Source organism: Channa argus, chromosome 4 (assembly GCF_033026475.1).
Source record: "Channa argus isolate prfri chromosome 4, Channa argus male v1.0, whole genome shotgun sequence".
NCBI lineage: Eukaryota > Metazoa > Chordata > Actinopteri > Anabantiformes > Channidae > Channa > Channa argus.
Genome location: NC_090200.1, coordinates 19,839,220 through 19,852,933, shown reverse-complemented (window position 1 = coordinate 19,852,933; position 13,714 = coordinate 19,839,220). Strand labels below are relative to the sequence as shown.

General features: G+C 40.4%; 1 protein-coding gene across 6 annotated transcripts in view; it reads right to left on the bottom strand.

Moving 5' to 3' along the window:
- Nucleotides 1–13,714, bottom strand: part of brsk2a (BR serine/threonine kinase 2a) — a 149,464-nt gene that overhangs the window by 61,248 nt on the left and 74,502 nt on the right. For all 6 annotated transcript variants that reach the window (XM_067502135.1, XM_067502140.1, XM_067502136.1 and 3 more), the window contains one exon: nucleotides 456–550. In XM_067502135.1, coding sequence (XP_067358236.1) covers nucleotides 456–550 — 95 coding nt within the window. The remainder of the gene's footprint in view (nucleotides 1–455; nucleotides 551–13,714) is intronic.

Below are 13,714 nucleotides of genomic sequence, written 5' to 3'. Positions count from 1 at the left end.
AAGATTCTGTAGTGTGTTGGCGTGACACAATAATAATTATAGTTGCATAACCTTGTTTTATTGTTGTGTTATCCTAGGATTTATGGAAAGCTCTGAGTCCTGGCAGGGGAGCTAAACAGCTGACTCCTTCAGTTCAAAATCTGAAAGGCATGAAATTCAGCTTCTTCAAAGACCAGATGTCAATAACTCAGGCAGTGATTCCACTCCTCATAAGGCGTATTATGATTTAAACCACTCATTATCAAAATTTTTTGCCAGATCAGCCATTGATTTATGTTTATGGGCTCCACTCAAGCCCACTTCTTCTAATTTTGACTTTTGAAACGCTAGCTCGAGGCCAGCCGAGATTTGATGTGTCACACTAACGTCACAGTTTCAGTGTTGTTTCATGCATCAGGCTTGCTGAAAATTACATACATGTAATGTTGTAAGAACCCGAAAGGCTGAAAACTTACCTTCATTAATACTGACTCGCTGAGTTTCTCACGGTTGACGATCTTTATGGCAACTTTCTGACACGTTACACAGTGGACTCCAAGCTTGACTAATCCTGCAAAACAAACAAGAAACACACACAAATAGGTCAAACACTGCTTTAATGCATGTGGTAAGAATTTCCATAAAAGCAAAATGAAGTCAATTGTTACGATATTATAACATTTAAAATGCACTGCTGACTGCTGAGTAATGCAAAAAGAAAATAAAACCGAGATGTTTTTGTTGACTAACCGCAAATGTACATTGACCAGACTGATGTCAAATGGACACATGTACAGATAATGACTTCTAAAGTGTACACAGTTACTTAAATACACTGCCCTCTGGGGCTTATTTGAATCATAAAGGCAGTAACTGAGTAGTCCATTTGTGTTATTGATTCCTATAATGTACTAAACTGCTATAATGCAAGTCATGTTGAGTTAGCTAAAACAGACAATAAAAAGGTAGACGTAACAGACAGAGGCATTAGAGACATTACACATTAAATTGAGCTCTTTATTGACTAGGGCTCAAAACTGCCAAGAATGAAGCAACAATGCACTCAACTGCACAAGAGTAAATTAGGATGTCACATTTCAACAACCCGGCAGACACAGTGCCCTTTACATCAAAACACAAACAGAGAGTTTGATACACCATGCCTGAATGCTATTGGGAACCAAAAACAAAGTATGAAAACTCACTAAAATCCTGTGATTTGCTACACAACCACAGAAGCATCTCCCCTGTTTGCCTCGGTAAACGTCTCCCGGCATCCTTAGCTAAATGATCAGCCACAAACAGTGTAGGAAAACAAGTAGGGATACCTCAAAGAGTGTACAGTTACTGTGGAACAAAGTGGTGTGTGTGTTTGTGTGTGTGTGTACAGAGAAGCCATGACAACAGCACCAATCCATTTTCTGCCAGGCACCACAGAGCTGTGCACACATTAGAAAGATGTTTGCATCAGATAGATTACTTACAAACTGAAACAAACAGACACCCATACAAAAACAAATGTCAGCTCTCTATTATTGATTTCCCCAAAGGCCCCGTAGTGCTGCAGGGATTTGAAGATGACAGAAGATGATTTTTAACTTCGTAAACTACAGCACTGGTGCTCTCTAATGGCTGGCACACCAAATTTATAGAAACACCAAAGTGGAATAATGTGAATGCTTTGATTTCTTGCCACTCTTGTGCTGGCAGAGAAGTCCACAGTGGAATTAAATTTATAAGTGTTACTATACTAAGCGCTAGACAACAATGGTGCAGTACCATTATACAGGAAACACGTTTCTGGAGAGAAGTAATGTCCTGCAGCAAACTGGCTGGCTGACATGAACTAGACTAATGTGGGCATCTTGCTCGCTCTCCCACTGTCTCTCTCACAGTTTGATTTCTATATGAACCAGCAGAAGGGGAGAGACGATGGGCTTTGAGGAGGCGGTGAAAGCAGAAACAAGGGTTCTGATGCCACCAAAATGTCAAGGGGGTGAGAGAGATGGAGGAGGTGAAGTAGGAGTAGAGAAGGAGGAAAGAAGTAGAAAAAAAAGAGCATGCGAAAGATGAAGAGAAAGTGTAAAAAAGACTGAGAGCCAGGGATGGCACATTATTCAAATAACAGGCCACAGATAATTAAGCAATAATGGAGAGCATTGTGTGGGAGTGAGGCTCTGGCTTGGGAGTTGAGGGGCCGCGGGGGCCAAGAGCAGAGACACGCAAAGGAGGACAGAGTGACAGAGCAAATGAGAGACACGGGAAGGAAGTGAATGTTATAAAAGGGAAAGATAAAAGATGTAGAGAGCTTTGGAAAAGGGGATGAGGCAGTTGAGCAGGAGGGGGAACAACAGACAAACCCATTAGCCCTGTGACGGTAATCATATGTTAATGGCTGCTATAGAGAAGCTCATAAGTCACGATAAACACATTAAAGAGAAAATATCTGCCTGCAAACACATGAAAAGTTAACTGGATTATTTGCTTCACTATCCATCTTCCTCCATTGCCTGAGTTTTTGTGAGCAGAGGGCACATTAGCAAGAGAGAAATGTGCATGGGAACAAAGCACAATATGATTTTACAACCACTTTGAGTATGGATTGAAATTAACTCTAACAAGGAAGTTCAGCATCTAATAGAGTGGGACATGAGTCTCTACATACTGTATATACATATCATGACAACAACAACAGCAACAACAAAAACAGAACATGAAACAAGTTAAACCTACATTAAAAGTTTTAAGAAACATATTAGACAGTAACAGATAATGACCCACTGGCTAACGCTAACATATTTGTCCTTAAGTATAAGTCCTATTAACAAAATTTAAAAACTGTGAGTGTCAGAAGGCTTGACCGAACAGGTTGATATTCTTTATTTGAAATAAAGTCGGCCTGCAATTTTGAAGTAGCCCCCAATTTGGGATGGCACTGTCTGTACTTCTGGCCAAATACTGAAAGAACGGTAAATCCTTTCACTATGAGAGTTATATTTCCTGAAAGAACACAATAATACTTAAGTTTTAATGTACAATTTGTTGAGGAAGAAAAAGAAGAAACCAATTTGATAAAAGTTGAGCTGAGAAGTTAGAGTTCGTGTGATGTCACCCACTCTAGCTGGGCCAACATTCTAGCAATACACACTAATGGAGAAGATGAAAATTCAACAAAAAGTAGCTCAAACAAAAACTGGGATTATTTAGAAATCGGAAAAGATATTAAAAAGCGAATACAAGGCTGATAGTCGAAAGTCGTGTGATTTGCTGAACGTTTGAATGGTCTCTCTAGGCTGAGGTATGTCTGACTAGTTAAAGCTAAAAGAGGAAAAAGCTGTAGAGGAGCTGAGGAGTCTCTCCGTTCATTTAAATGAGAACAAATTGCTTAAAAAAGCTGAATATTTTAAAAAGTATAAAAGATAATAAAAAGGCGAATGTAGCTGAATGTTTTTAAGTTTTAACTGTGTTTCTTGCTGAAAGAAGCCTAAGAAGTGCCAAAAAATGTACGGAAGACAGGCCACTAATAACAATAATAAAAATTAGGAAATCATATACTACGAATGCTTGAGCACACAGTAGATTAGAAACAGCTACAAAGTACTAGGTAGGTAGACTTTTTACCGAATGGGTCAAAGTAGTGGACAGACCATTGTTAACATACTGCAATGATGGTAGCATGGCTAAAAGTGGCTGTATTTCAAATCAAACATAGGCATATATATTCTCACTTACAGAGAGTCTTCTCCTCCACAGCAGAGCATGATGTCCAGGCCCTCTACAGCCATGTGTTAACAAATAGTATGTGCATATAAATTCATATGTGTGCAGCATGGGGTTGTGTTTACTAAACCAGGATTCACAGGCATATTTATTCATCCATCGATTATCTAAACTGTTTATCCTGTAAGATTCTCAGGGGGCTGGAGTCGATCCCAGTTGTCAATAAAGGGCAGGGTACACCCTGGAAAGGGCATCAGCCTATCTCAGGGCCGACTTCGAGAAACAGACAACCACTCACACTCGTTCTGTACCTATGGGCATTTTAAAAGCCACCAAAAAACTAATATGTCTTTCGACTGTGGGAAGAAACTCCAGACAAACATAAAGAGAGCATATACTTTCTATAGGGCTACAGGGCTACAACTAACAGAACTTATACTTCTCCACCATTCCACTCAGGTCATGTGCTTCCTCTTCTAAGACAAATACACCCAGTAACAGACAAGTTACTTGTCTTTGCCATATTTAATTAATATCTGTTTCTCTACAATTCCAAATCAAATGATCAACACTTGCTCCTTAATTGAAATATGAGGGTGATTCCCAGATACTCGCACTGCCCCTTTCACCTGTCTGTGATGTTACCCCAGAGGAAACCCTTGAAGCTCCAGATGATTCAAGAGATGCCAAGGAAGACACTGGGGTTTTGTCTGGATCTGGCTGGGCTGAGCAGGTAGGTTGTCTTTGAACATAGCTTCAAACATAAGGCTTTGATTGAAAGCACAAAGGATCAGAGCCTTACGGAGAGAGGCAAGATTAGGCGAGAGAAGATTACTGCTGCTTTTACCAGTCTCTGTCCATGATGACTGTTTTTCATTTTCATATGATATTGTATAATCATTTAGTTGTACTGGGCACTCATGAAACAAAAACTGTAAAAACTAATTTTTTAAGTTGTATGGAAGTGTTTAACTATGTGTAAAGCCGATGCGTAGGAATGTTATACTCTCTCTGGGGAGTGGGACAACTGATTGTGATTAAGTGTAATATGCAGTATACTGTAGGTAATTAATTAACTGCACAAAGGGCACACATGCCGACTGGCACTGTCACACACTGTACACCTACATGGTTTTCATTAACACACATATGGACAAAAAGCAGGCAGTGCAGTGTAACTAACATAAGCTTACGACGCCACTGAATCAGCAAGTGCATTGATCCATCCCATTTCCTTCGCCTCTCAGATCTCTCAGATTTACAACAACGTCAGTGTAACGTCACCAGTTAAGGACGTTTGGGCTGAAGGCGCCACCAGCAACTGACCTCTGGCCTCTATTCTATCACCACACTCTTTAGTTTCCATGCACCTCTGTAATTAAAAATCTAATGTGCAAAGACTGCAGGAGGAAGAAACAAAATGAGAACTTTGGTCTATGGCTCAGTGAGCATCAGAGCTGAGCAGCCTTTTTTCTGTGCTGTGCTGGAAGCTGCTGCATTCCTTCAAAGTTATGGTTTCAATCATCGCTCCGGCGGCTTTGACAAATCAGGGATGAATAATAAAGTTTCTGAATAAAAGCCAAGCCGATTGCATCTGCAGAGCCTGGGCACTTATGAAAAGCAGGCAGGATGACTGAGGGTCAAGAATAAAGTTGATGTATGAAGGAAAAGACAAGGAAACCTGAGTTGCATAATGACTCATCATTAAAGAAATTAGTTGAATATTAATATATTAATATATGTGCAGAGCTGTGGAAATGTTCCTAATTAACCACTTTTCAAAAGCTAAACAACATGCTGACAGTGTGTCTTCTGCTCTGCACCACTAAGCTATGTGCCAAGATTGATTTGGTAATCAGCCTTTTGTCTTACTTCACCATCTCTTCAAGTGATTGCATTTCATAATATCATAGTGGAACTTAACTGACATCTGTCCTGAAGAACATCTCTAAAAGAGTGTTTTCATCACTGCAGCGTATAGTTGAACCTTTTGAACAAAATGAATTTTTCAGCCAAGCTGACATATTTACAGTATTGTATGGCATTCAACTCATTGATAGATGAAAGTAATCAACTTCATAGCTTCAAAAAGGCCTATTTGTCAATTCACATTTGAAGATCTTGTTGACAGCATGTGCTATAACAAGTTGAGAGAAATATTTAGAACCCTCTTGGGACTACACACTTTTATAACAGGGCCGTTTATCTGAATGAGCTTTAGCAGACAACAAAGGAGGAGCTGGGTATCGCACTTTATTTAAATCGTTTGAGTTGTTAAGAAGACTTCCCAGTGGGCCTTTATTGGCATGTTTATGTTTTCTTTCTTTGCCTTCCCTTAGAGCTGTTTAGCCTGGCAGAGCAGTGGGGAAACCTCCACTCCGAGTGAGAGAAACCTTGTTTGCTTCTGGGTAACTTGTGAGAGTTCTTCCTATTCCAGCTTCTAAAGCACACTGATCAGTGGTCAATTTATTACCAGGCCATGTGGGACATTCAGCGGGGAGCAGCTGTGAGAGGTAAAGTACCCTGACAGTGAGTTTCATTTCCACCGCCATCGATCTAAAACACCGGTGTTGAACCGAGGAGAGTAGTGGAGGGAGGACAAGAACACCCCGCTTGTGTCAGAGCCGAGGGAAGGGTCTCCTTATGATCTTACCTGCTAAGCACACACACACACACACACACACACACACACACACACACACACACACACAGTACACAGAGCCACAAACACACTCCATGTTATCCATGCGGTTAAAGATCATTACTGGAAAGCTTAATTTCCATCTGGAAGGCACAACCGCGTGAAGAGAGAAAAGGATGAAAAAGACATGTCTCCACTTGTACACCTCTCTCACTTTCAAAAGTTGATCTATCAAAAGCCCAAAGCCAACGTCGGCAGATGGTAGTAGCTTATGCTGGCTTAGATTTTACTCCCTGAGGCGCCGACTCTGAGAAGCTCTTTGCCCTTAGGCACAGATCTGTGAGCTGCTTTCCACTTCTGCTCTCTAACCCTGAATGCTCTACATGAGGGCTACTACTTCGCCTTGGGATCTGGGATCAGCGTTTGAAAGAAAATTCTGTGTGCTACTACAGCTTATTCTAATGGTGTCTTCTTGTCACATGGAGAGCCTCTGCAGCATGGCATGAGGATCCCCTTCAATGGGGCAAAGGGCACGTGTTTAGAATTTATAACCACAAGACCAACTACAGTACCTTAGTCTGTGGGTGTTGACTAAAATAGAAATGCATATTTTCCTTGTAGCTCGCTGTATATACTTCATTACAATTTGAATGTGCTGATGGTGATAAAGTGCCAAACACAAATTGCTATGACAAATTAACACCCACATATACAGTAGTCTGTGTGCAATTACCAAAGACAAATGTAGTGAATCTGTGCTTTCTACCAACTAATTCTCTGTTTCCATCATATAGTATTTCTGTATACTGGTAATGTCTACATTAAAGCAAAATAAACTGAGCGAACGTTTTCAACTCTGGATAGCTTTGAGGCGACCTCAGTTTGAGATGTTGGCTTTTACTGTTTTTTTTTTATAACAGTTTTGAATAGTTTTTACCTTTTATATGTTTTTATCTATGTTCCTTTAAATGTCTTATATCTATAATTGTTTTATGTGTTTTGTCTTCATGTTTGTGTAATGCACTGTGTTCAAGGTGCTTAATAAACAAAGTTGGATGGGGTTGGAAGATATAAATCTATGAAATAAAATACGGAAACAAAAAAAACAAAATAAATCAAATAGAATTTAGTTTTAGCTTTGTGAAAAATAGTATTTACACCGATCAGCCATAACTTTATGACCTAATATTGAGTACATCCCTAACCCTAAACCCCAACAGCCCCGATCTGTCGAGGGATGGATTTCACTAGAACTCTAAAGTTCTGGTATCTGCCACCAAGCCATCCGTAGCAAATCCCTGAAGTCCTGTAAATTGCAAGGTGGAGCCTATATCGATCACACTTGTTTTCCCACCACATCCCACAGATGTTCAGTTGGACTTAGATCACTGCCATCAGGGAATGCTGTTTCCATAAATTCCAAAATTGTTGCTACAGTACATAGGTTGTACATGTCAAACTAAGCTGCCCGTGAATAGCGGGACTCAAGGTTTCCCGGCAGAATGATGTAGAAAGCACTACACTTCCTCCGCCCGCTTATCTTCTTTCTGTAGTACATTCTGTTGCCATCTTTTCCTCAGGTAAGTGATGCACAGGCACCCAGGTATCCACATAATGTGTTGTGTGAGACAATAAGATTTATCTGACCAGGCCACCTTCTTTCATTGCTCTGCGGTCCAGTTCTGATGCTCACATCCTCATTTTATAACTTCTTATGGTGGACACAGGTCAGCACCCTGACCAGTCGACTGCGGTGCAGCCACATATGAAAAACACAGTAATGTAATTTCTATCAGAACCAGCATTAACTCTTTCAACATGTTGAGCTACAGCTCCTTGGACAACTTTTGGTACAGCACTGTATGTCTTGAACACTGAAGGCTGGAAACTCCCGCAAGAGCTGCACTGTTGCAGTTGCTCTGACCCAGTTGTTGGGCCATCGGAAATTTTGCCCTTTTTAAAGTCCCTCAAAAGCTTACACTTGCCCAAGTTTTCTTCTTCCAAAACATCAACTTCTGAGACTAAATGTTAACTAGTGGCCTAATATAACCCACAAAGGCCCAGTTGCCATCATAACAAGATACTCATTGTGATTCACTTAACTTGTCAGTGGTCATAATGTTATGTCTGATCTGTGTATGTTAAGCACAAAACTTCAGATGTGCATGTTGGCAATAGTGAATCTCTGCAATAACATCATCAACCATTTCCAATTTTCCAGTTTCTCCCCTTTCTGCTTTGTTATCCAATTACTCATGTACTTCTATTTCGCTTATTTTATTTTTTTTTAGTTTCTGCCAAGTTTTGATCTCATTGCTTTTCTTTTGATCCATCAGTGTTTTCCATTTTTTTTACCCTATGTTTTCTGACTTGTTCATCTCTCCTTCTCTCTATGCTCTATGCATCCTCTAATCTCTCCAGAAAGGGAGAGAATACACCAGCAGAAAGCCGTTGAGTCATACTGTGCAGGAGACAGACGGCATGTCGAAGATCAAACAATTCTCACTCACTACTCGGCGAATGCACTCTCTGTCTCGCTTTCTCCCACCACTTCTTTCCTCCCTCTTCATTCACTAAATCTTTCTCAATCTCATCTGCCCCCTCCCGCCTCCTCTCTCAGTCTCTTTTGCATTTTCAGTAAGCCGTGACGTTTACCAGCTCGAATTCCACTGCAACCTTCTAAACCGTAACAGCCAAAAAAAAAAAAAAAAACAGGACCAACATCAGTTACAACAGAGGCCTAGACCATCTTAACAGCTTCAAAAGCCGGAAGAACATTTTAGCCCTAGAGTGCATGAAGGGAGAAGGGAGGCACACTGACGCACGCATAGAGAAACAGTTTATTTGGCCTGCATTAAATAAGACATTTACTCAACTGCTCCATTATAAGTTGCCTCCCTGCACAAAACAGCAATCTCTTGTAAATAAAACAATAATGGCACTTTGCTAAAGTATTTTTTCCTCTGTTACCCTTTCAGAGCACTATGGAGATGATTAGGCACTTGAACCTTCAGCTGAAGGGCATTTCTTAGTTCATTAACAGCGCCTTTTATTCTAACAATTAATCCGTGTGCACTGACTGTTAATTGATAGAGAATGCACTCTATTATTAAGCTTTAGATTTACACCATTAGCTTCCAAGTATTAGCATCTGCTCCCTGTGTGTGTGTATTAATATGTGTGTGCCTTGTAGCTGAGTGTGCATGATTGCTTTTGGCTGTTTTGGTTGTAGGGAAACGGACTACATGAAGCCAATTCCATTACTGCATTCACATAATATGTCCAACAAACATAAACAGAGTGAAATGGGGTGTAAGGCGAAGTACTGGGTGGCTTCAAGGCAGTAGTCTCTTTTTTCCTGTTGTAAAACAACTATGAGAATGACCAAGGGGATCGCCCAAATGCAGCAACTCCTGAGTGAACCACTTAGTTACGTAACAAGGTCTCTGATTGGCACATCTTTCAAAATTCCCACCCTTTTCTGCACCAACATCATCAGCATGCTAACATATGCGCACATATAACCTCAGAAGCTCATCACCTGCATGGTGGCAGATGCAAGCTTAACAACTCTTTTTTTGCCAGGAAGGCAAACTAGTCTCATCGCCAGAGGTAATGAACATAAGATAACACAGCAGAAAGTAACTAGTCATACTAGTCATATATTTCACTGTGCAAAAAGTTTTCATATCAATTGAAACATATTGCACACATACAAAATAACTTCATTTTTCCAAATAGCCACACTCTAGTTTATCTACACTGATAACCAAAATAGATTGACTGAACTCTCCTGCTGCAGATTTTGTTTTATATTAGAGCTAATAAAAGTAAGGGAAAACTTTTTGGGCAGAGATTTGTTCTTCTTGTGCAGAGACGACCTCCCCATTAACTTGATCAGAGGCAGTTATATCTCTCCTCTTCTGAATATCTCTGCTAAGATGTCATTGTAGATTCAAAATATTCCACTCTGAATTCTGGCCTGATGTGACTGGAGGTCAGGCCAGGAAGCCGAGTGAGAGTGACACTGTCAGAGGAATGTTCTGCCCAAATCCCAAAGAGGAACATCATGAGAGAAGACATGCCGGACAGACATGGAGGAGATGAAAGGAGAGATAAAAAGCAAAAAAAATTAAAAAGAGAGAGAGAAAAGGCCATGTCAATGAGGCCAGTGACAGTCAGATGAAGAAATACGGATATGGATAAATAAAGAGAAAATACTGCAAGAGACACAGTCAAAACATGGAGAGACAGGGGAAACCTAGGAGGGTGGGGCATGGAGACTCAGATCTATTTTTAATGCTCCTGACTGGGATTCGGCAAAAGGAATGTATAATTACAGCCTCGTGAATAATGCATGCAGGCTTCTTTTAATTAGCCACACTAGGCCCAATGCAGCAACTACAGCAGACGGGACAAATGTGCAAGTACACACACAGACACTCATCTACAGTGCATATATACCATTACACAAAAATGGCTAAGAAGCCCACAGAAAATGATGCTACCGGGGTGCATATGTGTGTTACTTTTGAAGTGTGAGTGTGTACATGCTAAGCATGTACTCACACATCCCTCTGGGAAAAGAGGAGTCAAATGAACGGATGAAATGATGAGCTAAGGATTGGTGATGGCGATGACTCTGTGATAGGCTGCACAGTCAGAGAAACCCCTAGACACCACTGAAAGAGCTGCGCACTGTCCGCCTGTCATACATTAGATAACCCCCAATATAAAAGTATGAATTATTAAATGTCTGACTGGATAATATTACAAAATCTTGTGGTAACCGTCAATCGACGATACATGCTCTTACTGCATTTTTCCTACACATGTATGCTTGCACATATGCATGCAAACACAAACAAGCTTGGTAACAATGCATTTCACGGCGATCCATTCAGGCAGGCCAATTTTATGGGATGGAAAAAAGGGGGTAGATGAAATCCAACTCTATGAAGTCATTAATCAAACCTTCCTGCTCTATAATTCAGCATGAGTTATTTCATTAATTAAAAGTGTTTGGGTTGTCTTTGGAACATCTTCATTATCACACATGGATCAAACCGGAACAGACTTCAATGAGATGTGTTCTCATCAACCTGTACTAATAACCAGCTTTCTTCCCAGTGTAGATTGAAACGGATGCTCGAAGCTCCAACCAAGTAAAACTCAGGTAAACTTTCTTTGCACATTAAAAGAAGGCAGGAAGCTTGATCCAAGTTGGAACGACACATCAAGACGCTGGCAGGATGTTATTTGGTTATCTGGCAACTCAACTTCTCCCGTCTTCAGAGCCTTAATTTGTAAGCTAATTTGTGGCTGGCAGAGACAGGCTTGAGTATGGGAAAGGATATTGGATGTAATTCGATGTCTCACTCCATCTTCATTTGTTGATTGGAGCTTAATTGGCAATAAGGGTGCTGCGTTCCCACTTTGGGGCAGGCAGGGGAGATGATGGCTTCTACACATGGTATGAAAAAGAATCCCGCTATGATGTTTAACAAGAAAGGCAAGAAGCAAATACAAACTTTATTTTACACAGCTGACGTAAAGCAGAACAAAACCAGCCAATAGACAAATCCTTCTTCTACTTCTGAACTTGTGCTTCTAAAAAGAAGAGGACCTTCACCTGGAACTAGTCTTATACAATGTTTGAAATTCTTTCAATCAGCAGACAAATTGAAAACAGCAGAAAGAATTATCCAACATAAGAACAAACCCCACAATTATGGCCAACATGAACAAGGTGAACAATCTTTTAAAGGGGGAGACTGTGTGTGTGTTTGTGTGTTCCAGGTAGGGTGCCACCTCCTGGTGTTTGACCTTGATACACATGCACTTTTTCTGATCAAAAGTCAAAAGGTTTAAAAAAAAACTGGTAAGTACAATCTATTCTCAGATTTTTTACCTCCTTCCAATGTCTTTGTAGAGCCTTTACTCTCTGCTAGCGCAGAACAATCAATGTGCAAGAGAAAGGTCAAAGTGTCAAAGCTTCAACATAAGTGTACAGGCCAATCAGTAACACCTCAAGGCACGGATACAATGAAGACAGTACATTCGTGTGAGGGTACTGTCTGCCGTGGACCACAGCTAGACTATTATCCCCTTCCCCTTTTACTATAAAGTACCAGAAATATAACAACAAAGGTCTGGCTCCATTTTTGGAGCAAAGCACACCAATGAATTTCAAAGCGTATTGATTTTTTTCCTTTAGAGCTTGAGAACTGCTACGTATTTGACCAGTAGGTCAAATCATTAGTAAACCAGTGGACAATATATGACTTTTAACATAACACTTATAGAAACACTGCACTGTCAAATGTTCTGCGCCAAGATGAATCAGTAAAACCTGTGGCACTGAATCACTGTGCCACCATTCTGTGGATAATAATAATTTACAGTAATGTACAATCCATGAATTAATACCATGAATGAATTAATACTGCAAAACACATTTACACATTTGCAAACATTTATTTTCACAATTTGTTTCTCTTTTTACATCCATGTGTAATCCATGTTAAACACGCATTCTGCTGAGCCTAATACATACTCATTCAGGCTTATTTGCATTTTATCTTTAGCTGAGAGCCAAATTCCCACCCAGCAACCCTCGTGTCATACTCTCTTACTTGGAGCTATGCAAATATTTTTATATTGCTATTTAGCCTTAATGTTTTCTACCTGGTTTGCTATTTGCTATCAGTCCAGCATAGATTTACTAAGAATTCCACCTGAAACAATTCCCAGTAACGTTCCACAAGCAAGCCTTGCTTATTCATACCATAACAAATTAATTTGGTGGCTAAGGGAAATCCCACGAGGAGGGGCGGCAAAGGGAGGTGGGAAGGGGGTGGAGACAGCCTGTAGAAGAATTAAATACATGGCAAGTGTTTTGGTAGGAAGATGCACTGGTAAATACCCCAGTGACCACTGGTGGGGCCGTTGACATCTCTCGAGAAGTGGAAAATTTGAACAACTCTTCTGACTAAATCAATGCATCACTGGCAGCTAGCTCATCACCTAAGCCACAGCTGCATCTCAATGAGGCAACAAGGGAATCCTATTAGCCACCGATAGCCAGATCTCTGTCTTTCTCATGCCTCTATCATTTTAACTTTGTCCCCTATTCCCTCTCCTCAGTCAATCAGTCACTCTTCCTTTATATTCTCCTTGTTTTTGTTGTTGTCTTGTATGTTTCTGTCTTTTTCCTGCAGTCCCCACTCCAATTGTTCCCAAGAGACATAAGAATGGATGTCTCTACGGTTGCATCATGGGCTCCTACCTTAACAACTGTGGTTTGTGTCTTTCTGCACATATATAAGTGAGACTTTGTATGAAAATATCCAATTTTAAAAGACAAGAGGCAAG